This window comes from Musa acuminata, chromosome BXJ2-11 (assembly GCF_036884655.1).
Source record: "Musa acuminata AAA Group cultivar baxijiao chromosome BXJ2-11, Cavendish_Baxijiao_AAA, whole genome shotgun sequence".
NCBI lineage: Eukaryota > Viridiplantae > Streptophyta > Magnoliopsida > Zingiberales > Musaceae > Musa > Musa acuminata.
The window spans coordinates 8,853,190-8,876,753 of NC_088348.1; the positions used below are offsets into that span (position 1 = coordinate 8,853,190).

A 23,564-nucleotide genomic window follows, 5' to 3' on the forward strand; every position below is an offset into this window, starting at 1 on the left:
TATTTAATACTATTGTTTGAGTTATATTTTTGTCTTAAAAACTCATTTACACTCAACCTTCTTATAACTTTGAAGAAAATTTTAACGTGCTTGATTTTGTTATGTAGATTTTAATTTATCTTTCGTAGCATCAATTTATTTATCAAAATTTATACTTTCGATAGTTTGTAGAAATAAAACTAGATCATCATTAATAGTCAAGTCAATTGTTGACTTTGGAAGATAAATTACGTAGTAATCAAGAATAGCAAGTCAATCGAGATATCTAGTGTTGTTCCTTATTGTATATTATTCGTTCCTCAATGATAAATCTCATCATGAGTTGGTTGATGATCTATTTGTTATTTTTGTACATTGTCAAACTATAGATTAATTGTGAGAATATAATTAGTTTCAGACATTCTTGGCCTATAAATAATTAGGATATAAAATCAACATGGATTGATTTTTTTTTTTGTATTATTAATATAAAAAAATTTATTAGTTATTCTAAAATTTAATTTCTTTTCATGTTGATTATAAATTTTTTACTTCTTGTTGGTAACCAGAGTTTCTGAAATGACTTTAATTCTTCACATAAACCATTATACAAGATTTCAAAACCAATAAAACTATTATTATTTTTTATTAGATCTATAATCTAACTTGAACTAAAGAAAATCTCAACATACCAAGTTTCGATAAAGAAACTATATTAGGGAAAAAGCGACTTCATAAAGATCCTAGACAAATACGAATAATGCCTAGTTTCTAGAATTACAGTCAGTTTAAATGTCTTCAAATAAAAGTTTGCCTTGGGGCTTTGATTTTGTGCAGTAAGTGCTCACTTATTGACTCCAATGGGGCATTAGTTTTGTAAAGCATTTCATGATATCCGTAGCATACTGTTTGACAAGAAAGTGAAGTTTACATGACCTGTTCAAAACTCACTGAAATGCTTCATCAATGTCCTTCATCCAGCCATTATCAACATGTCTGGATCAAAATAACACAGTATGGAGTATAACATCGGAACCATTGGTATTTATCTAAATAATTAGCAGCCAATGCAATCAATATACAAATATGTTTTAACCAAAACTCTAAATCTGTGATGAGATCTACAGGTACAATCTACTCCTTACATAGACCTTGAGCCACTCTCTCCCTCAACACAAATGGCACAACCATACAGCAAACCCGATTCTTCAACAGCTTACACCAAACAGATATGACAGTTCTTTCCCAGAAGACAGGCACGTCCACCTCTGATCTCTGCTCACCGCCAATAAAGCCCAACAGCAGATGACTTCGTTGCTGCTGGCCACAAGCACTGAAGTTCTCTCCTTGCTCTACAATATAGAGCAAGAACAGGTTGTCTTTTTCGGAAACTCGTCGACCTTCTTTTCTGGTGTTATATTAAGAGTTAGCATGCATCATGTATTTAAAAATGAAGAAAAAATGCATCATATAAGATTTTTTTGAAAAATAAAAAATCAATGGTATATAGGCAGACAAATAAGTAGACATTGTTGTGTGTGTGTTACTGTTACATCGACGAAAATGTTTTTCCAAACAAAAAAAAAGCTCAACATTGGCACCGGCGTTGCCTAGACCATTTGGCTACCCTCACCACCCTGCTGTTTTTTGAGTTGAAACAAAGAAGCAACCATTAATCTTAGGAAGGTTCATGTTAGCAAAGTACTGTTCAGTAGCCAGCCTATTGAAATCTGATCTTTTAATGCATATAAATGTTGTAGTTGCATGCTGGTCTGAGGAATGTACATGGACACTAATCAGGAGACTAAAGTGATGACCAGCCATTAATCTGAATCATACCTGTCAGCTAATTATTCCCTTGGAAGTTCAGTTTTAGATCACTAAACAAGTCACCTTAGAGCCACTTGGAAAAGGACTTAATAGCTTTCAAGACAATTTTATTCTGAAAAATCTTAAACCATGACAAAGTACTGTCTGCTCTTAAGCTGATTAACAGAGGCATATTCAAGTGTTGAGCCAAAAAGACAATAGTATCAACACTTGCAACTAATTGAAAGGAAAAAAGATTGCTTCTCTAGTATAGGCCTGCTTTGTCATTTTTTGTTGTTCTAACAATTCTTCTTCAGTTTACCTCCTTTCACTTGCATGTGTACTATTGGTATCCATCCAGTGGCAGATAATTCACTATGTTTGGTTTAAATCAGTTGCATACTCTCATTAACAAATCCTATAGGTGTAGTATCGGGTCTGTGAGTTCATTGCATCATCGTACCCATGAAAACTCAGCTCCCATCTGATTAGCAAAAAACCTAGAAATTTGGCTTAAAAAATACAAATATAGTGTATATTTTTATGCAGCATGTCTGCAACACTTTAAACTTCACAAATAAATTCTATCAGACCCCAGATAGACTTAATGAGTCATTCTTAATATTAGAACCAAGCTGCTGCCAGTCAATTGAAATCTACGCAATGCACCAAATGGCATGAAATTTCATATAAATATAATTGGACTTCAGAGAGTAAGAAAAGATACGATAGTTCCATAGCTTCCAAGAAGAAGTAACAAGATCCAAGTAAACAAGGTCAAGCTTACCAGTTTTAATTTTAGTCAATGATGGTTGCACAACAACATGCATGGTGATAACCCCTGCAGGAAGCTCACCAAATGGTGATCTACACTGGGCAATTGTTTTGTTGTTCTCTAATATTTTGCCCCCACTTATCAATTTGACATCATTAACGACCCTAGGAATAATCTTCTTATCTACAGAATAAAACAAAATGAAAGGACAGAATAAGAATAAGTCACTAACGAAATCAGCACAGACAAAAATCACAAAGCAGCAAAGCATATGCTGCAAATAACATGAATCTAAGAAAATAACAGCTAAAAAAAAACACAATAAAGAAATCCTGATTGTCAAATGTAACCGAATCACCAACTTGCAGATAAAACTTTTTAATACAGACAAAAGCAAACAGTTGTAGCATTGCATATATTTAAGATGTCCAGAACTAACATACACATACTGCAAGTCAAACCAAGTCATAAATACAGAACTAAAGAAAAAAGTTCAAATAACATATAAGAAAAAGTCCAGCGAGCTGAATACATGTAGAAGCCAGTAAAATAGAACCTTCAAGCAAGATAAAATAGAATCATGCAAAAATTAGTCAACAAAAAATATACAATTTGTTAAAAGAGCAAAGAGCTGATATGTATCCAGCTCTAGGATTTTTATTTTTTTTTACATTTATCTGGACAACTTAAGTAAAAAACTTTCCAAAGCAATTTGTACAATCTAGAAATTCATATTTTCAATGGCACTGAATTGTATAGCAGAGCACCAGGGCCTAGTATTATGTTTGGAACCTTGTTATTTGGTTGATCCCCATCTCACAATCGATGAACTCATCATATGCATATAGTTCATTTGAGATATCTACTTGAGTTAGTAGACAAGACACACTTCATTCGTTTTAGGTTGATGTCTGTCAAAGATAGAACAGCTTCACAACGCAACGTCATATACAGCTTCAAATAGATATCTCAAATATAGAAATTCATATTTTCAATAGCACTGAATTGTATGGCAGAGCACCAGGGCCTAGTATTATGTTCAGAACCCATTCTCTCAATTATGCACAGATGGTTATTTGGTTGATCCCCATCTCACAATCGAAGAACTCAACATCTGCCTATAGTTCATTTGAGATATCTATTTGAGTTAGTAGACAAGATACACTTCATATGTTTTAGGTTCGTGTATGTCAAAGCTAGAACAGCTTCACAATACAACGTCATATACAGCTTTAAATAGATATCTCAAATCTAGAAATTCATATTTTCAATAGCACAGAATTGTATGACAGAGCACCAGGGCCTAGTATTATGTTCGGACCCCTGCCTCCCAATGATGAAATGATGGTTATTTGGTTGATCCTCATCTCACAATCAATGAACTCATCATCTGCCAATAGTTCATTTGAGATATCTATTTGAGTTAGTAGACAAGACACACTTCATTCGTTTTAGGTTGCTGTCTGTCAAAGCTAGAACAGCTTCACAACGCAACGTCATATACAGCTTCAAATAGATATCTCAAATCTAGAAATTTATATTTTCAATACCACTGAATTGTATGGCAGAGCACAACGGCCTAGTATTATATTCGAAACCCTATCTCTCAATTATGCACTGATGGTTATTTAGTTGATCCCCATCTTACAATCGATGAACTCATCATCTGCCGATAGTTCATTTGAGATATCTATTTGAGTTAGTAGACAAGACACACTTCATTCGTTTTAGGTTGCTGTCTGTCAAAGCTAGAACAGCTTCACAACGCAACATCATATACAGCTTAAAATACATATCTCAAATCTAGAAATTCATCTTTTCAATAGCACTGAATTGTATGGCAGAGCACTAGGGCCAAGTATTATGTTCAGAACCCTATCTCTTAATTATGCACTGATAGTTATTTCGTTGATCCCCATCTCACGCTCGATGAACTTATAATCTGCCTGTAGTTCATTTGAGATATCTATTTGAGTTAATAAACAAGACACATTTCATTCGTTTTAGGTTGTTGTCTGTCAAAGCTAGAATAGCTTCACAATGTAATGTCATATACAGCTAGAAATAGATATCTCAAATCTAGAAAATCATATTTTCAATAGCACTGAATTGTATGGCAGAGCACCAAGGCCTAGTATTATTTTCGGAACCGTTTCTCTCAATTATGCAAAGATGGTTATTTGGTTGATCCCCATCTCATAATCGATGAACTCATCATCTACCTATAGTTCATTTAAGATATCTTTTGAGTTAATAGACAAGACACACTTCATTGGTTTTAGGTTGGTGTTTGTCAACGCTAGAAGAGCTTCACAACGCAACGTCATATACTACTTCTACTAGATATATCAAATCTAGAAATTCATATTTTTAATAAAACTGAATTGTATGGCAGATCACCAGGGCCTAGTATTATGTTCGGAACCCTGTCTCTCAATTATGCATTGATGGTTATTTGGCTGATCACCATCTCACAATCGATGAACTCATCATCTGCCTATAGCTCATTTGAGATACCTATTTGAGTTTGTAGACAAGACACACATCATTCATTTTAGGTTGGTGTCTGCCAAAGCTAGAACAGCTTCACAACGCAACGTCATATACAACTTCAAATAGATATCTCAAATCTAGAAATTCTTATTTTCAATAACACTGAATTGTATGGCAGAGCACAAGGGCCTAGTATTATGTTCGGAACCCTGTCCCTCAATTATGCATTGATGGTTATTTGGTTCATCACCATCTCACAATCGATGAACTCATTATCTGCCTAGTTCATTTGAGATATCTATTTGAGTTAGTAGACAAGACAGACTTCATTCGTTTTAGGTTGCTGTCTGTCAAAGCCAGAACAGCTTCACAACGCAACGTCATTTACAACTTCTAATAGATATCACAAATCTAGAAATTCATATTTTCAATAGCACTGAATTGTATGGCAGAGCACTAGGGCCTAATATTATGATCGGAAATCTGTCTCTTAATTATGCACTGATGGTTATTTGGTAGATCCCCATCTCACATTCGATGAACTCATCATCTGCCTATAGTTCATTTGAGATAGCTATTTGAGTTAGTAGACAAGACACACTTCATTCGTTTTAGGTTGCTATCTGTCAAAGCTAGAGCAGCTTCACAATGCAACGTCATATACAGCTTCAAAAAGATATCTCAAATCTAGAAATTCATATTTTCAATAGCACTGAATTGTATGGCAGAACACCAGGGCCTAGTATTATGTTCGGAACCATGTCTCTCAATTATGCACTAATGGTTATTTGGTTGATCCCCATCTCACAATCGATGAACTCATCATCTGCCTATAGTTCATTTGAGATATCTATTTGAGTTAGTAGACAAGACACACTTCATTCGTTTTAGGTTGCTGTCTGTCAAAGCTAGAACAGCTTCACAAAGCAACCTCATATATAGCTTAAAATAGATATCTCAAATCTAGAAATTCATCTTTTCAATAGCACTGAATTGTATGGCAGAGCACCAGGGCCAAGTAATATGTTCGGAACACTGTCTCTCAATTATGCACTGATAGTTATTTGGTTGATCCCCATCTCACAATCGATGTACTCATCATCTGCCTAGAGTTCATTTGAGATACCTATTTGAGATAGTAGACAAGACATACTTATTCGTTTTAGGTTGCTGTCTGTCAAAGCCAGAACAGCTTCACAACGCAACTTAATTTACAACTTCTAAAAGATATAACAAATCTAGAAATTCATATTTTCAATAGCCCTGAATTGTATGGCAGAGCACCAGGGCCTAGTATTATGTTCGGAAATCTGTCTCTCAATTATGCACTGATGGTTATTTGGTAGATCCCTATCTCACATTCGCTGAACTCATCATCTGCCGATAATTCATTTGAGATAGCTATTTAAGTTAGTATACAAGACACACTTCATTGATTTGAGGTTGCTATCTGTCAAAGCTAGAACAGCTTCACAATGCAACCTCATATACAACTTCAAATAGATATCTCAAATCTAGAAATTCATATTCACAATAGCACTGAATTGAATGGCAGAGCACCAGGGCCTAGTATTATGTTTGGAACCATGTCTCTCAATTATGCACTGATGGTAATTTGGTTGATCCCCATCTCACAATCGATGAACTCATCATCTGGCTATAGTTCATTTGAGATATCTATTTGAGTTAGTAGACAAGACACACTTCATTCGTTTTAGGTTGCTGTCTGTCAAAGCTAGAACAACTTCACAACGCAACCCCATATACAGCTTCAAATAGATATCTCAAATCTAGAAATTCATATTTTCAATAGCACTGAATTGTATGGCAGAACACAAGGGCCTAGTATTATGTTCAGAACCCTATATCTCAATTATGCACTGATATTTATTTGGTTGATCCCCATCTCACAATCGATGAACTCATCATCTGCCGAGAGTTCATTTCAGATACCTATTTGAGTTAGTAGACAAGACACACTTCATTCGTTTTAGGTTGCCGTCTATCAAAGCTAGAACAGCTTCACAACGCAACGTCATATACAGCTTCTAATAGATATCTCATATCTAGAAATTCATATTTTCGATAGCACTGAATTGTATGGCAGAGCACCAGGGCCTAGTATTATGTTTGGAACCCTGTCTCTCAATTATGCACTGATGGTTATTTGGTTGATCCCCATCTCACAATCGATGAACTCATCATCTGGCTATAGTTCATTTGAGATATCTATTTGAGTTAGTAGACAAGACACACTTCATTCGTTTTAGGTTTCTGTCTGTCATAGCTAGAACTGCTTCACAACGCAATATCATATACAGCTTCAAATAGATATCTCAAATCTAAAAACTCATATTTTCAATAGCACTGAATTGTATGGCAGAGCACCAAGGCCTAGTATTATTTTCGGAACCCTATCGCTCAATTATGCACTGATGGTTACTTGGTTGATCACCATCTCACAATCGATGAACTCATCATCTGCCTATTATTAATTTGAGATATCTATTTGAGTTAGTAGACAAGAAACACTTCATTCGTTTTAGGTTGTTGTCTGTCAAAGCTAGAACAACTTCACAACGCAAAGTCATATACAGCTTCAAATAGATATCTCAAATCTAGTAATTCATATTTTGAATAGCACTGAATTGTATGGCAGAGCACCTGGGCCTAGTATTATATTCGGAACCCTGTCTCTCAATTATGCACTGATAGTAATTTGGTTAATCCCCATCTCATATTCGATGAACTCATCATCTGTCTATAGTTTATTTAAGATATCTATTTGAGTTAGTAGACAAGACACACTTAATTCATTTTCGGTTGTTGTCTATCAAATCTAGAACAGCTTCACAACGCAGCGTCATATACAGCTTCAAATAGTTATCTCAAATTTAGAAATTCATATTTTCAAAAGCACAAAATTTTATGGCAGAGCAATAGGGCCTAGAATTATGTTCGGAAACCTGTCTCTCAATTATGGACTGATGGTTATTTGGTTGATCCCCATCTCCCAATCGATGAACTCATCATCTGCCTATAGTTCATTTAAGATATCTATTTGAGTTAGTAGACAAGACACACTTCATTTGCTTTAGGTTGGTGTTTGTCAAAGCTAGAACAACTTCACATCGCAACGTCATATACAGCTTCAAATAGATATCTCAAATCTAGAAATTCTTATTTTCAATAGCACTGAATTGTATAGCAGAACACCACGGCCTAGTAATATGTTCGGAACTCTGTCTCTCAATTATGCACTGATGGTTATTTGGTTGATCCCCATCTCACAATCGATGAACTCATCATCTGCCTATAGTTCATTTGATATATCTATTTGAGTTAGTAGACAAGACACACTTCATTCGTTTTAGGTTGCTGTCTGTCAAAGCTAGAACATCTTCACAACGGCATGTCATATATAGCTTCAAATAAATATCTCAAATCTAGAAAATTCATATTTTTTATAGCACTGAATTGTATGGCAGAGCACCAGGGCCTACTATTATTTTCGGAACCATGTCTCTCAATTATATACTAATGGTTATTTGATTGATCCCCATTTCACAATCGATGAATTTATCATCTGCCTATAGTTAATTTGAGATATCTATTTGAGTTAGTAGACAAGACACACTTCATTCGTTTTAGGTTGCTGTCTGTCAAAGCTAGAACAACTTCATATTGTAATGTCATATATAGCTTGAAATAGATATCTCAAATTTATAAAATCATATTTTCAATAGCAATGAAATGTATGGCAGAGCACCAAGGCCTAGTATTATTTTCGGAACCCTTTCTCTCAATTATACACTGATAGTTATTTGATTGATCCCCATCTCACAATCGATGAACTCATCATCTCCCTATAGTTCAATTGAGATATCTTTTGAGTTAGTAGAAAAGACACACTTCATTCGTTTTAGGTTGGTGTCTGTCAAAGCTAGAACAGCTTCACAACGCAACGTCATATATAGCTTCAAATAGATATCTCAAATCTAGAAATTCTTATTTTCAATAGCACTGAATTGTATAGCAGAACACCACGGCCTAGTAATATGTTCGGAACCCTGTCACTCAATTATGCACTGATGGTTATTTGGTTGATCCCAATCTCACAATCGATGAACTCATCATCTGCCTATAGTTCATTTGATATATCTATTTGAGTTAGTAGACAAGACACACTTCATTCGTTCTAGGTTGCTGTCTGTCAAAGCTAGAACATCTTCACAACGTCATGTCATATATAGCTTCAAATAAATATCTCAAATCTAGAAAATTCATATTTTCAATAGCACTGAATTGTATGGCAGAGCACCAGGGCCTACTATTATTTTCGGAACCCTGTCTCTCAATTATGCAGCGATGGTTATTTGGTTGATCCCCATTTCACAATTGATGAATTCATCATCTGCCTATAGTTTATTTGAGATATCTATTTGAGTTAGTAGACAAGACACACTTCATTTGCTTTAGGTTGGTGTTTGTCAAAGCTAGAACAGCTTCACAACGCAATGTCATATACAACTTCAAATAGATATCTCGATTCTAGAAATTCATATTTTCAATAGCACTGAATTGTATGGCAGAGCACCGAGGCCTAGTATTATTTTCGAAACCCTTTCTCTCAATTATGCACTGATGGTTATTAGGTTTATCCCCATCTCACAATCGATGAACTCATCATCTACATATAGTTAATTTGAGATATCTATTTGAGTTAGTAGATTGGACACACTTCATTCGTTTTAGGTTGGTGTCTGTCAAAGCTAGAACAGCTTCACAACGCAACATCATATACAACTTCTAATAAATATTTCAAAACTAGAAATTCATATTTTCAATAGCACTGGATTGTATGGCAGAGCACCAGGGCCTAGTATTACTTTCGGATCCCTGTCTCCCAATTATGCACTGATGGTTATTTGGTTGATCTCAGTCTCAAAATCGATGGCTCATCATCTGCCTATAGTTCATTTGAGATATCTATTTTAGTTAGTAGACAAGACACACTTCATTCGTTTTAGGTTTCTGTCTGTCATAGCTAGAACTGCTTCACAACGCAAGGTCATATACAGCTTCAAATAGATATCTCAAATCTAAAAATTCATATTTTCAATAGCACTAAATTGTATGACAGAGCACTCGGGCCTAGTATTATGTTGGGAACCTTGTCTCTCAATTATGCACTGATGGTTATTTGGTTGATACCTATCTCACAATCGATGAACTCATCATCTGCCTATAGTTCATTTGAGATATCTATTTGAGTTAGTAGACAAGACACACTTCATTCGTTTTAGGTTGCTATCTATCAAAGCTAGAACAGCTTCACAACGCAACGTCATATACAACTTCAACTAGATATCTCAAATCTAAAAATTCATATTTTCAATATCACTGAATTGTATGGCAAAGCACCAGGGCCAAGTTTTATGTTCGGAGCCCTGTCTCTCAATTATGCACTGATGGTTATTTGGTTGATCCCCGTCTCACAATCGATGAACTCATCATATGCCTATAGTTCATTTGAGATACCTACTTAAGTTAGTTGACAAGACACACTTCATTCGTTTTAGGTTCCTGTATGTCAAAGCTAGAACAACTTCACAACGCAACGTCATATACAGCCTAAATAGATATCTCAAATATAGAAATTCATATTTTCATTAGCACTGAATTGTATTGGAGAGCACCAGGGCCTAGTATTATGTTCGAAACCCTGTCTCTCAATTATGCACTGATGGTTATTTGGTTGATCCCCATCTCACAATCGATGAACTCATCATTTGCCTATAGTTCATTTGAGATACCTATTTGAGTTTGTAGACAAGACACACTTCATTCGTTTTAGGTTGCTGTCTGTCAAAGCTAGAACAACTTCAAAACGTCATGTCATATATAGCTTCAAATAGATATCTCAAATCTAGAAATTCATATTTTCAATAGCACTGAATTGTATGGCAGAGCACCAGGGCCTACTATTATTTTTGGAACCCTGTCTCTCAATTATGCACGGATGGATATTTGGTTGATCCCCTTTTCACAATCAATGAATTTATCATCTGCCTATAGTTAATTTGAGATATCTATTTGAGTTAGTAGACAAGACACACTTCATTCGTTTTAGGTTGCTGTATGTCAAAGCTAGAATAGCTTCACAATGTAATGTCATATACAGCTTGAAATAGATATCTCAAATCTAGAAAATCATATTTTCAATAGCACTGAATTGTATGGCAGAGCACTAAGGCCTAGTATTATTTTCGGAAACCTTTCTCTCAATTATGCACTGATGGTTATTTGGTTGATCCCCATCTCACAATAGATGAACTCATCATCTACCTATAGTTCATTTGAGATATCTTTTAAGTTAGTAAACAAGACACACTTCATTCGTTTTAGGTTGGTGTCTATCAAAGCTAGAACAGCTTCACAACGAAACGTCATATACAGCTTCGAATAGATATCTCAAATCTAGAAATTCTTATTTTCAAAAGCACTGAATTGTATGGCAGAACACCAAGGCCTAGTAATATGTTCGGAACCCTGTCTATCAATTATGCACTGATGGTTATTTGGTTGATCCCCATCTCACAATCGATGAACTCATCATCTGTCTATAGTTCATTTGAGATATTTATTTGAGTTAGTAGACAAGACAAACTTTATTCGTTTTAGGTTGCTGTCTGTCAATGTTAGAACAGCTTCACAATGCAACGTCATATATAGCATCAAATAGATATCTCAAATTTAGAAATTCATATTTTCAATAGCATTGCATTGTGTGGCAGAGCACCAGGGCCTAGTATTATTTTCGGAACCCTGTCTCTTAATTATACACCGATGGTTATTTGGTTGATCCCCATTTCACAATCAATGAATTCATCATCAGCCTATAGTTTATTTGAGATATCTTTTTGAGTTAGTAGATAAGACACACTTCATTTGTTTTAGGTTGGTGTTTCTGTCAAAGCTAGAACAGCTTCACAACGCAACGTCATATATAGCTTCAAAAAGATATATCAATTCTAGAAATTCATATTTTCAATAGCACTGAATTGTATGGCAGAGCACCAAGGCCTAGTATTATTTTCGGAACCCTTTATCTCAATTATGCACTGATGGTTATTTGGTTGATCCCCATCTCACAATCGATGAACTCATCATCTACCTATAGTTAATTTTAGATATCTATTTGAGTTAGTAGACAGGACACACTTCATTCGTTTTAGGTTGCTGTCTGTCAAAGCTAGAACAACTTCACAACTTAACGTCATATACAGCTTCAAATAGATATTTCAAATCTAGAAATTCATATTTTCAATAGCACTGAATTGTATGGCTGAGCACCAGGGCCTAGTATTATGTTCGGATCCCTGTCTCTCAATTATGCCCTTATGGTTATTTGGTTGATCCCCATCTCACAATCGATGAACTCATCATCTGCCTATAGTTCATTTGAGATATCTATTTGAGTTAGTAGACAAGACACACTTCACTCGTTTTAGGTTGTTGTCTGTCAAAGCTAGAACAGCTTCACAACGCAATGTCATATACAACTTCAAATAGATATCTCAAATCTAAAAATTCATATTTTCAATAGCACTGAATTGTATGACAGAGAACCAAGGCCTAGTATTATTTTCGGAACCCTGTCGCTCAATTATGCACTGATTGTTATTTGGTTGATCCCCATTTCACAATCGATGAATTCATCATCTGTCTATAGTTATTTGAGATATCTATTTGAGTTAGTAGACAAGACACACTTCATTCGTTTTAGGTTGCTATCTGTCAAAGCTAGAGCAGCTTCACAACGCAACGTCATATACAGCTTCAAATAGATATCTCAAATCTAGAAATTCATATTTTCAATAGCACTGAATTGTATGGCAAAGCACCAGGGCCTAGTATTATGTTCGGAGCCCTGTCTCTCAATTATGCATTGATGATTATTTGGTTGATCCCCGTCTCACAATCGATAAACTCATCATCTGCCTATAGTTCATTTGAGATATCTATTTGAGTTAGTTGACAAGACACACTTCATTCGTTTAAGGTTCTTGTCTGTTAAAGCCAGAACAGCTTCACAACGCAACGTCATATACAGCCTTAAATAGATATCTCAAATATAGAAATTCATATTTTCAATAGCACTGAATTGTATGGCAGAGCACCGGGGCCTAGTATTATGTTCGAAACCCTGTCTCTCAAGTATGCACTGATGGTTATTTGGTTGATCCCCTTCTCACAATCGATGAACTCATCATCTGCTTATAGTTCATTTGAGATATCTATTTGAGTTTGTAGACAAGACACACTTCATTCATTTTAGGTTGGTGTCTGTCAAAGCTAAAACAGCTTCACAACGCAACGTAATATACAGCTTCAAATAGATATCTCAAATCTAGAAATTCATATTTTCAATAGCACTGAATTGTATGGCAGAGCACCAGGGCCTAATATTATGTTCGGATCCCTATCTCTCAATTATGCACCGATGGTTATTTGGTTGATCCCCATCTCATAATCGATGAACTCATCATCTGCCTATAGTTCATTTGAATATCTATTTGAGTTAGTAGACAAGACACACTTCATTCGTTTTAGGTTGCTGTCTATCAAAGCTAGAACAGTTTCACAACGCAACGTCATATACAGCTTCTAATAGATATCTCAAATCTAGAAATTCATATTTTCGATAGCACTGAATTGTATGGCAGAGCACCAGGGCCTAGTATTATGTTTGGAACCCTGTCTCTCAATTATGCACTGATGGTTATTTAGTTGATCCCCATCTCACAATCGATGAACTCATCATCTGGCTATAGTTCATTTGAGATATCTATTTGAGTTAGTAGACAAGACACACTTCATTCGTTTTAGGTTTCTGTCTGTCATCGCTAGAACTGCTTCACAACGCAAGGTCATATACAGCTTCAAATAGATATCTCAAATCTAAAAATTCATATTTTCAATAGCACTAAATTGTATGACAGAGCACCCGGGCCTAGTATTATGTTCGGAACCTTGTCTCTCAATTATGCACTGATGGTTATTTGGTTGATCCCTATCTGACAATCGATGAACTCATCATCTGCCTATTGTTCATTTGAGATATCTATTTGAGTTAATAGACATGACACGCTTCATTCGTTTTAGGTTGCCATCTGTCAAAGCTAGAACAGCTTCACAACTCAACGTCATATACAGCACCTGAAATCCAACCAAACAACAGAAGTGATATCCGAGCTAAGTTTGCAAAATCTTCTACACGGAGGCAACAAGCTCGACACAGAAAAGAAGCAAAACAGCGGATTCACCAGAAAAAGATCTCGACTTAACGAAAGATACAGGAAGCCGAGGGTAAACAAAGACGGAAATTTCTTTTCAAGAGATTCACAGTAAAAAAGAGATTTTGACCAATGGATGTAATAAAGAGAAACAGGAAGTCGTACCTCGCGGCCATTCCGAGATAATCCTTTCCTTGAGCATGGCAACGGTGGAGGAAGAAGAGTAGCGTATCGGACCGATGTCGGATCCATCACACAGCCGGAACTTGAGCTCGACCAAATCCTCTTCTGGCATTTGTCCTCTCCAATCTATTACCAATCAAATCCAAAACAAGAAATGGAAAAAAGGGCAATCAAATAATGACCTATTAGTTCATCCACCAGCAAGAATTCCCGTGCTAGAACAAAATACAAGTCGGCAAACAAAGAAAAAGAAGCCGTACCTTCTGTAGCGGAATCGAGAAGGAACGGCGAGGCCTAGAAGCGAAAGAGATCGGATGGGTGGGGGGGGGGGGGTTGCGGGGGTGCAGGATCCGCGAACCAGGAGTGGATCGAAGGGAATACCTTGTGGAAGAAATCCTCAGATGGATTTCCACAATAAATTATCAGGATTAGGGTTAAAGAGCGGAAGCGCTTGATCCGAAGAAGGAAAGTGGGAATCAACGAATATATGAACGATTGATACACTGTACGTAATACTTTCACGTGCTGTGACCGGGAGATGGTGGGCCCACAGGGTATGCTCCACTGACAAGGCAGTCAACTCCGACGGGTTTCTGTACAATATTGTCGGCATCATTCACAGTACGATTATTATATTCCTGCAAACTGAAAAATTTACGGAAAGCTTGCGTGACTGACTGGTCAACGTAATATTGACCGAGACCCTTTTTTTTCTGTCATTTAGCCTCTTTTTACTTGACAGTTTAAAAAGTTGTCATTCTATTTTCGCTGAAAACATGCAGGGAGAAGAGAAAATAAACAAACTTATGCATATAGCATTGCTTTTTTACTTTTTTAGATTAAATCAGTTGCTAAGTCTATGTACTTTTAAGTGATAATATATGCTACATTAAAGTAAAAGGATATCTTTGTAGCAGCCCATCGGTATCGGTATCAGTATCGGTATCGGTGCTGGGCGTTTGACCACAGAAGAAAACAGAAACGTAGAATGGTCAATAAAGCATGTAGTCTGAGGCACGACGTGGGGCCTCGTCGCCAACCATTTTGTAAGACATAAAAGTAGAGCCACACAATGCTTAGCGTAGTCTGAGGCTGCTCTGCTGTCGCGGAGACCACCGCAGAACCCTTTAAAGTCTCTTTTATATTCGTGCGACTCACCCTCTTTCATTATGAGAAAAAACATAATCTCATTTCTCGATCACACGATCTAAAAAACACTAGATTAATTTTTTATAAAAAAATCCAAAGAAAATTTTCTGATGGTTAAGATACACCGTACTCACTACTGCAGGTAAGAAGATTGTTTCTACGATCTGTATTTTGATCACTTAGATCATGATTAGGCCACTGCAACATATGAATCATATATCCAACGTGATGTGAACGAAATTGGTTCTTAGGAAACAAGCTATGAGTTGAAAAGGCAATGGCAAGTTACCTATGACGTTGCGTATGAGTTGAACCGAGTAACAGCCTCTGTAAAATGGCCCTTGATGCATGCAGCAAGCATTCACACACCAGGAACATAACCCTCTGTGGATGATAGATGGTGCTCGTGGCAAGTCCGCAAGCATGCTGACAACAGTTTGGTCTCCACAGGCATCGGAATTCTTTCACTGGCTAATGATTTTTAGGGTTTTGACACGATCTTCCCTGGATCTACAGAAGGCCTGCAGGTGGCTTTCGACGACATCGCCATTCTCCGTTAGAGTAACACCATAGGATTTTAGTCTCTGGATATCTCGAGGAATGGGGCTTTGCCACTCACCATCCCACCAGGCCGGTGGGAGGAGCGGCGTCAGGGCACACTGGTGGGACTGGTGGCGACAGCTCAGAGGACCAGCAAATCTGTTCCAGATGTGGCCCCATCCAATCTGGTTTCTGAGACCATCAACCAACAGGTTACTCTGGAAGCTGCTGAAGAACTTAAAGTTGGTGCCCGAGGGATCTTTACCTGTGAAGCCAGAGAGCTGACCATTACTCACAAGACAGGGGATCGAGATGAAGTTGTGGGGAGCATACCATGTCGATTTGCTGCTGCCAGTGCTGCAATCAGCTGTGCATAAGTTGTACCAACACGACGGTGTGCTCCAGAAACCACAGCATGTTTGGCTCGCGATGCTAGGAAGAAATCCACAAATGCCACCCATCTGGGTGCAGGGCCCCAGTCCTTGACTCTAAAATCAGACTGAAGACAAAAAAAAGAGTCAACTTGTAACTGTTATTGGTTTCTAAATGAATGCAGTAGGTGAGTCAATAGAAAGGGGAATCAGGTAACAAGTTTCAGACAACAGGTCAAACTTGTCAATTCGGACAAGATTTCGGTAGAACACAAAAGAGTACCGGACAATCCTAACCACAAAAATGTGATACTCCAGAAGTGATGACAAAAATCCATCTTTTCACCAGAAAGGGACCAAGTTGTAAAAATACAGAAGAAACCCAATCACCATCCGAATGGTAGATTATTTCTGATGAACAATAGAGTTTACTTCCAGCAAGAAAAGATAAGGAACCAGAGTCAAAGACTACAAACATGGTTTTAGATATAAATCGAAGATTAAAGGAAACAAGGGATGTATGATGCTGCTTTTGCATTGCTGTCAATATGATCTTGTAAAACCATTCAAATTAGGCATGATACCTGCTTTAGTGTGCCCATGTTCCCAACAGAACTATTCCCCTGGAAGAACTTGTAATTAAAATGAAGTACCTGTTCAAAGTGAAAGTTAGTCAAAATGCATCTTTTATTGAAATAAAGAACTGGTAATGAAAGTATACATGTTTGCATTGTGTTCGTGTTGTGTTCCATTTCGACAGAATATCAAGTCAAACCTTCATGAAAGGGGAACTAATGACCATCCATTGCCAAAAAAAAAAACAAAAGAAGAGATTTTTACTTCTGCAAATTCAGCCAGGTAGGGAGTAATCTCCGTGATGAACGATGGTGTATCAGAGACCAAAACCACCCTAGGTTTTGCAATCTGCTGCTGAAAGCTGATTAGTGCCCTCTTGATGCATTGTACTGCAGCCTGTATTGCTCGTATAGACCTTAGAACAGCATCCAAGATATTTTTAGTAAGTCATTGTAAGTTTGAGACTTCAATTAAACCATCTACATGATTTTTTTCAATTGCAGATTAATTACAGTTGCTGATGTTGTCACCAAATATGGCAAGTTGTTCAACAAGTATCATAACAAGGAATTATTAGGGCATTGTTCTGAAACCAGAGAGATACTGCTTGCTCAAAGGCCAAGGAGTAAAGTTTCAAGACCAGTGATTATAGTCATACTGCCCAATTAACGAAGCATCAGAGGTTTAAGGCAAAACCAGTTACCTGTTAGTCATCATCCGCATGTGAAGCACAACATCAGGATCCGCACCTTGCAAAACCCAATCAACAGCTTCTTCAATCGCTTGTGTAGGAGATAGAATTACATGCATCAGCTCACCAAACACATTAGGCCTAGATTCTAGTGAGTCTTCCCGCCCAAAGAGAACTAAAGCAGCATTTTTCATTTGAGGATGTACATTCTTCAAAAAAAACTGAATGGCCACTGCATCTGTGGTGCCTTGGAACCTGTAGCTAACAGAATCTACAGTCAGATCCGGTCCACACCATTAAAATCGATTGTTTTATGAGTATTCAGAAAAAAATATCAAAATTGACCAAAAAATTAAAGCCTCGGGTGGCTCTCATGCTATGGCTCAGAGGAAAAAAATTAGATAGAGCAGCACACAAGTGCTTAAAGTAAACCACAAATAATAACCAATTTAGCATAAAACAACGATGAAGCTGGCAGATAATGTGTTTCATATTTTTGTCTTTTTTTTTCTTCCATGTCAAAACATGATACAAAATTATTTTTCAGGAGGGAAAAACATGCGCTAGGTTTGACTTTCCCACTTAAGAAAAAACAAATTAAAAAGATGAGGCATTTAACTCAGAAAAGATAACCTAGAAAGTAAAAACAAGCCTTATTTGATATGGAGGGGTATGATTAACCATGGTCCTACAAGGGAAGAGTTTTGTATGTTTTGTCATTTCTTTAGTAGTGGATAAAAAACTTGTACCAATTTTTTATACAACATCCTGATAGCATAACAGAATCCTGAAATCTGTGAAGTCTGTAAACACAACCATTAGTATAATTTACCATACAAGTTACTTCAACATGGACTCACCAGATGATAGGATGCTTCCAGCTCTTCCAATCACTACAAAGAACATTTGTCTCTGCTGGATGTTCGAAGTTATCAATTCTCATTATTAATCTCCTCCCATATTTAACAGCACAATCATGCTTTCTCCATAAATGCTTGACTTCTTTCAGAGTAAATGAAATGTTGGTAAAAGAAATGTAATCCCCAAAAGGATACAGCTGCCTGTAAGAAAAAAATGAAGGCTCTCTACTGAGAACATTCTTCCAATTAATATAGCCTACTAATTCGTTCTTCAGTTATCACAAACATCAGGCAACATATTGATAAATTGTATACTGCATCATTTACACCAAAGAAGCAGAGTCCTAACAAGTGATGATAGGAGGTAGCAATATGCATGAATACTGAAAAAGGTGATTGATCAAACCAAGAGTAAAAATACAAACAGAATATTCAGAGAGTTATTCAAAAAACTTTTATATCCTTCCAATGTTAAGCATTCACAAAGCCACTTGCATAGAAGAACATAGCTGAAGGGAGTATTAATATGCCTGGTTTGCCCAATGATCAAGGATCGATTTAGCATAACACTTAAAGCTGCTGCAGTTAAAATCTTGTATATTTCATTTCCAAAACCCGCCTCTGATGCCTTGCCTATCACAAAACCTTGTCGACAAAACTGGTGTGCAGGTAGCTCTCGTACTCTAGCAGCCCCTGACAAGTTAAACAAGTAAAGCTTTCACTTTGAACCTATTTCTTGACTTACCTATTTAAAATTAGAGCAGATGGTGATTTTTGATATGATTAAAACAGTCAAAGCCTTCTCAACATTCTCATTTTTCAAGTATTTGGCAAAGTTAAGCTGAACTCAATTCAGTTAATATGCACAATTCAGTTGATTAATTGCAAACATATAAGTAACCAACTAAGCTCTAAAATATTAGTTTCTTCAGCACATTTTAATCATTACAAATGAGGCTGAAATTTAATCAGGTGACTTTCCCAACTCAAAATTTTGGCATTACTTTCCAGAAATTATTTTTAAAAAATAGTAGCTAAAGGTCTTAAATTTAAAAAGGAACAACAAAATTATATCAAACCCAGATATGCTGAAAGGTGAAAATCTACAAGGAAGCATCATAAACATTGAACAGCAAGTAGGTCCCATAAATAAAGAGACAAGTTGATTATCTTCCAAGAAGATTGAAGTGTTCAACATGTGGACACCTAAAAGTAAGACATCGGCTTAAGATAAATGTAAGAAAAAACATATAAAACTCAAGAGCATAAGCATATAAATGCAAGATATACAACAGTGTGACAACTTTAACCAATCATACGATACCTAGAAGATAGATGCATGAATTTGAAAAAGTTGTGAAGATTATTCAGCGAGTTTTTGTTATGTAACCATAGAATGTAATAATCAAACAAACTTTAATGACTGTTCACAGTTTTGCAACATGATCTTTATAACAGTACCAGAATCAACCATACTAGATTTGGTGGGAATATTTTGCATTCATTCTTCTGATTATTTTACTTGAGAAAGAGAAAAAACAAGACCACCTTATTTCCAGTTACCGAGAGTAAATTAGAAATACAAAGTCCAGATGATAGTGGACTTGAAGAAAGAAGGAAAATGAACAAAAGAGAAAATATTAATAAAAATCATCTAAAGTTCATTCCTTATAAAACATGGGAAAGTAACCAAGTAGAGACCCAGCTAGTTTGTAAAAACTGAACCAGCATAGCTAGCTATCCTACAGAAGTCATAATTGTGGTTGCAAGGTCTGTTACACTTAAACACTCTGGTTTCTCACCAGCAAGCATACGATGACCAGTAGATCTTCCCAAAAAACTACATATCAGGCATTATTGTTATTTCCTAAAATAAGATCAGACCAAGTCAGCTATGAAGTTTTGTGGTTTCTAAAATACATGCAAAAAAGCTCATTCTCTTCATGCACCAATCTCGTACCTGTCAAAACATCCCAGCTTCTCATTTGTTTTTCCAAAATGTGTCAAAATATTTTCATGTCCTAGATAGGGCTTCCTGTTGTAGATTATTCATTAAATTATACTAGTTCATAATAGATAAAACAATAAAAGCAAGTGAAAACACTTACCATTGCTGACTGAAAAGTATCAATATTTTGTCAAACTAGTAAAAATCAAGTCTCACATTTATTATTCCATTCTGATCTAGTATTGAGTGGTAACTTCATTAAATTATTTTTTTACATGTTTTCTTGTACAACTTTAAAGAAAGAAACCTGACATTTATCACAGTTCAAATAAATCCTCCGGTATAACTATGCATCCATGCCTTTGTAGCTGTAGACTCAACTGAAATTATTGATAGAAATTAGAATGTATTTACAACAACATAATTTTCTTTATCTAATAAAATGGATGATAATAATTTTAGAATGTGCAATGTAAATGTCAAACGCATCCACACTCCACAGATAACTGTAAAGTAGCCAAACCCATAAAAACTAAAAAGGGCAGCAAATTGCATGAGGTTCATGGTGGATCACAGACTTCTACTGAAATTCACTAATGATAAAGCTTAAGTCGTGGTTTGTACTGATATGAAAATTTGTTGGTTTACTGCATAACTATCCAAAATTGACCATCAGCATTTCCTCTGAAACTTGCACTGTATAAACTTAGCTTGATCAATGAGAGAATCATTATTTAATGATTAATCTGACTTGTTCTGGCATCTATTTTGTTGTTCATCACCTGCATAAAGCCCACTGCTAGAAAACTGATTATGGATGACTAATTGTTCCAAATTAATTCAAGAATACCTTTACCGTCGGTAGAACATATCAAACATAAATTAGTAATTCTAACTCATCCATGACCTACAATATACTTAAATGCTAGGGGCTTTTTCTACAATTTATTTAAAATACACGTAATCATTCCCTAAGTGTACTCAAAACGCTCAAAATTATCTCCTAAATTTGACTCTTAGATAACCAGATTTGGTTCTTGAAAGTCTCCATCTTACTTCGGTGATGAATATTAGCTAGCCCTGCTAAACAATCATTTATCTATCTTTCCCTTATCATGACAATTGCCCTTTAGCCCAAGTCACAAGACCTGAATCAAGATCATGATCTCAACCCACCTAACAATCTCGGTCATCCCATTTTGAAGGTGTCAGCTAGCTTCGAATCCCGCCTTCACCACTTACCCCTTTGCAAAGAATTGGAAAAAAAAATCGTGATAGAAACACAAGCAGTGTCTGTAAACAAAGTATATCTGAGAACAACTCGTGCTTGAATTTGTAATATACCATGGAGATCGAAGTGGCGTTTGATGACTTCCCTCACCCTTAAGCTCTCCATCTCGGAGCTGTCAGCGAAGGCCTCGCCCATCTTCTCCACAATAGCGCAGGAGGCTCTATCGGTTCCTCCCTCCACAACCTCCTCCTCCTCCTGTTGAGTCCCGATATCCTCCTCCCGATTGGGCCGATCGCCGACACGGGAGCCGAGGACGATGCCGTCGGAGGGCTCGACGGGCCTGGTGGAGATGAAGAGGAGGAAAAGAGCGGTGGAGACGACGGCCGCGAGGAGGAGGCGGCGGTGGCGCTTCCGGCGGGAGGGTGACGACCAGAGAGGATGCCGCATCTCGACCCGGTCGCAGTTCCAAGAAAGCGGTGTAGCTATCCCTTTCAGATCTAATACGGCGTAGTCCGAAGGGGTACTTCTAAATTGGTTCTTCGTAACGAAGCAGGTACTCACCCCGCGACAACCCGAGCTGGCACCTATAGTTGGGTTTAGCTCGGACACCAAATAAATAAATAAATATATATATAAATATAAATATAATATATATATATATATATATATATATATATATATATATATATATATGTGTGTATGAGAGAGAGAGAGAGAGAGAGAGAGAGAGAGAGAGTATAAAGTTGATGATTTTCATATTTCTTATGAAACTCAAATAATATATCTATATATATTTAATATTTCAAAAGATATATATATATATATATATATATATATATATGTATGTATGTATGTATGTATGTATATGTAGGTTTAGTTGGGACACCAAAGATATATATGTATATATGTGTGAGACTATAAAGATGATGATTTTTCATATTTCTTATAAAACTCAAATTATATATATATATATATATATATATATGATTTTAATATTTCAAATAATATATATTATATTAAAATTTAAAGGGCAAATATGCTTAAGGACTATTTTTTAAAAATCCATCTAAGTACAAAGAAACTCGATTGAGGAGCAAACACATGGACTTATACAGATTTAGCAAAATGGTCAAGAACTGTCACAGTAAATTGCCATGGACATATCATGAGAGCTAGAGGAAAGCACTGTCAAGAGAAGCCTGTATCAAGATATGTGTTGAACATCAAGCACATAGATTAACCATCAGGAAGAGTGAAACCCAATTCTTATACTTACTGATGCAAAAACAACAGCTCTTGTGAGCTAGGAAAAAAAATCTAAATTAGTACCAAAAGTATTGAAGAGAAATTGTGAAGCAACATTGCAAGTCGCGATGCAAGATCAATTGCAAAACAAAATCACAGACGGCACAATTAAACTGCAAACCTCATTGTACCAAAGATTTTGCACAAAGTCCATCCAACATTCCAGCAGAAGCAAGATGCAGAACAAGACTAGTGGCATAATCAGATAAGTTTCACATCAGAATGTGTGGATGAGAATTTGTTCTCACATCTTTCCAAAGGAACATCTGATTTCCTTTTCAAGCATTGATGTAGAAAATGTGTTCTCTATCATTTATGGCTGCAGACTCACACAGGAAAAAGAAGGCAAATATTG

General features: G+C 36.3%; 2 protein-coding genes across 2 annotated transcripts; both read right to left on the minus strand.

The window, feature by feature from the left end:
• Nucleotides 1-996: 996 nt before the first annotated feature.
• On the minus strand, nt 997-16,116 carry LOC135627950 (membrane-anchored ubiquitin-fold protein 3-like). Its single transcript, XM_065134419.1, has 5 exons — nt 15,977-16,116; nt 14,799-15,131; nt 14,521-14,664; nt 2,576-2,746; nt 997-1,387 (listed from the first exon to the last, which is right to left on the minus strand). Exons 3-5 carry the CDS (start codon nt 14,648-14,650, stop codon nt 1,332-1,334), a joined length of 357 nt encoding a protein of 118 aa, XP_064990491.1. The 5' UTR covers nt 14,651-14,664; nt 14,799-15,131; nt 15,977-16,116; the 3' UTR covers nt 997-1,331.
• On the minus strand, nt 15,747-22,461 carry LOC135627949 (uncharacterized). Its single transcript, XM_065134418.1, has 8 exons — nt 22,018-22,461; nt 19,256-19,418; nt 18,726-18,926; nt 17,878-18,126; nt 17,439-17,589; nt 17,183-17,251; nt 16,561-16,726; nt 15,747-16,492 (listed from the first exon to the last, which is right to left on the minus strand). The coding sequence occupies exons 1-8, from the start codon at nt 22,349-22,351 to the stop codon at nt 16,152-16,154; spliced, it is 1,674 nt and encodes a 557-aa protein (XP_064990490.1). The 5' UTR covers nt 22,352-22,461; the 3' UTR covers nt 15,747-16,151.
• Between the last annotated feature and the right edge of the window lie 1,103 nt (nt 22,462-23,564).

What these genes read in the sequence shown, in the direction of transcription:
- LOC135627949 (XM_065134418.1), bottom strand. Translation starts at nt 22,351, where the DNA reads ATGCGGCATCCTCTCTGGTCGTCACCCTCCCGCCGGAAGCGCCACCGC. An exon ending in ACGCCACTTCGATCTCCATG is followed by an intron (nt 19,419 to 22,017) that starts GTATATTACAAA and finishes TTAACTTGTCAG; the next exon opens with GGGCTGCTAGAGTACGAGAG. An exon ending in ACCTGGCTGAATTTGCAGAA is followed by an intron (nt 17,252 to 17,438) that starts GTAAAAATCTCT and finishes CACTTTGAACAG; the next exon opens with GTACTTCATTTTAATTACAA.
- LOC135627950 (XM_065134419.1), bottom strand. Translation starts at nt 14,650, where the DNA reads ATGCCAGAAGAGGATTTGGTCGAGCTCAAGTTCCGGCTGTGTGATGGA. An exon ending in TATCTCGGAATGGCCGCGAG is followed by an intron (nt 2,747 to 14,520) that starts GTACGACTTCCT and finishes TTTATTCTGTAG; the next exon opens with ATAAGAAGATTATTCCTAGG. An exon ending in ATTGACTAAAATTAAAACTG is followed by an intron (nt 1,388 to 2,575) that starts GTAAGCTTGACC and finishes ATATAACACCAG; the next exon opens with AAAAGAAGGTCGACGAGTTT.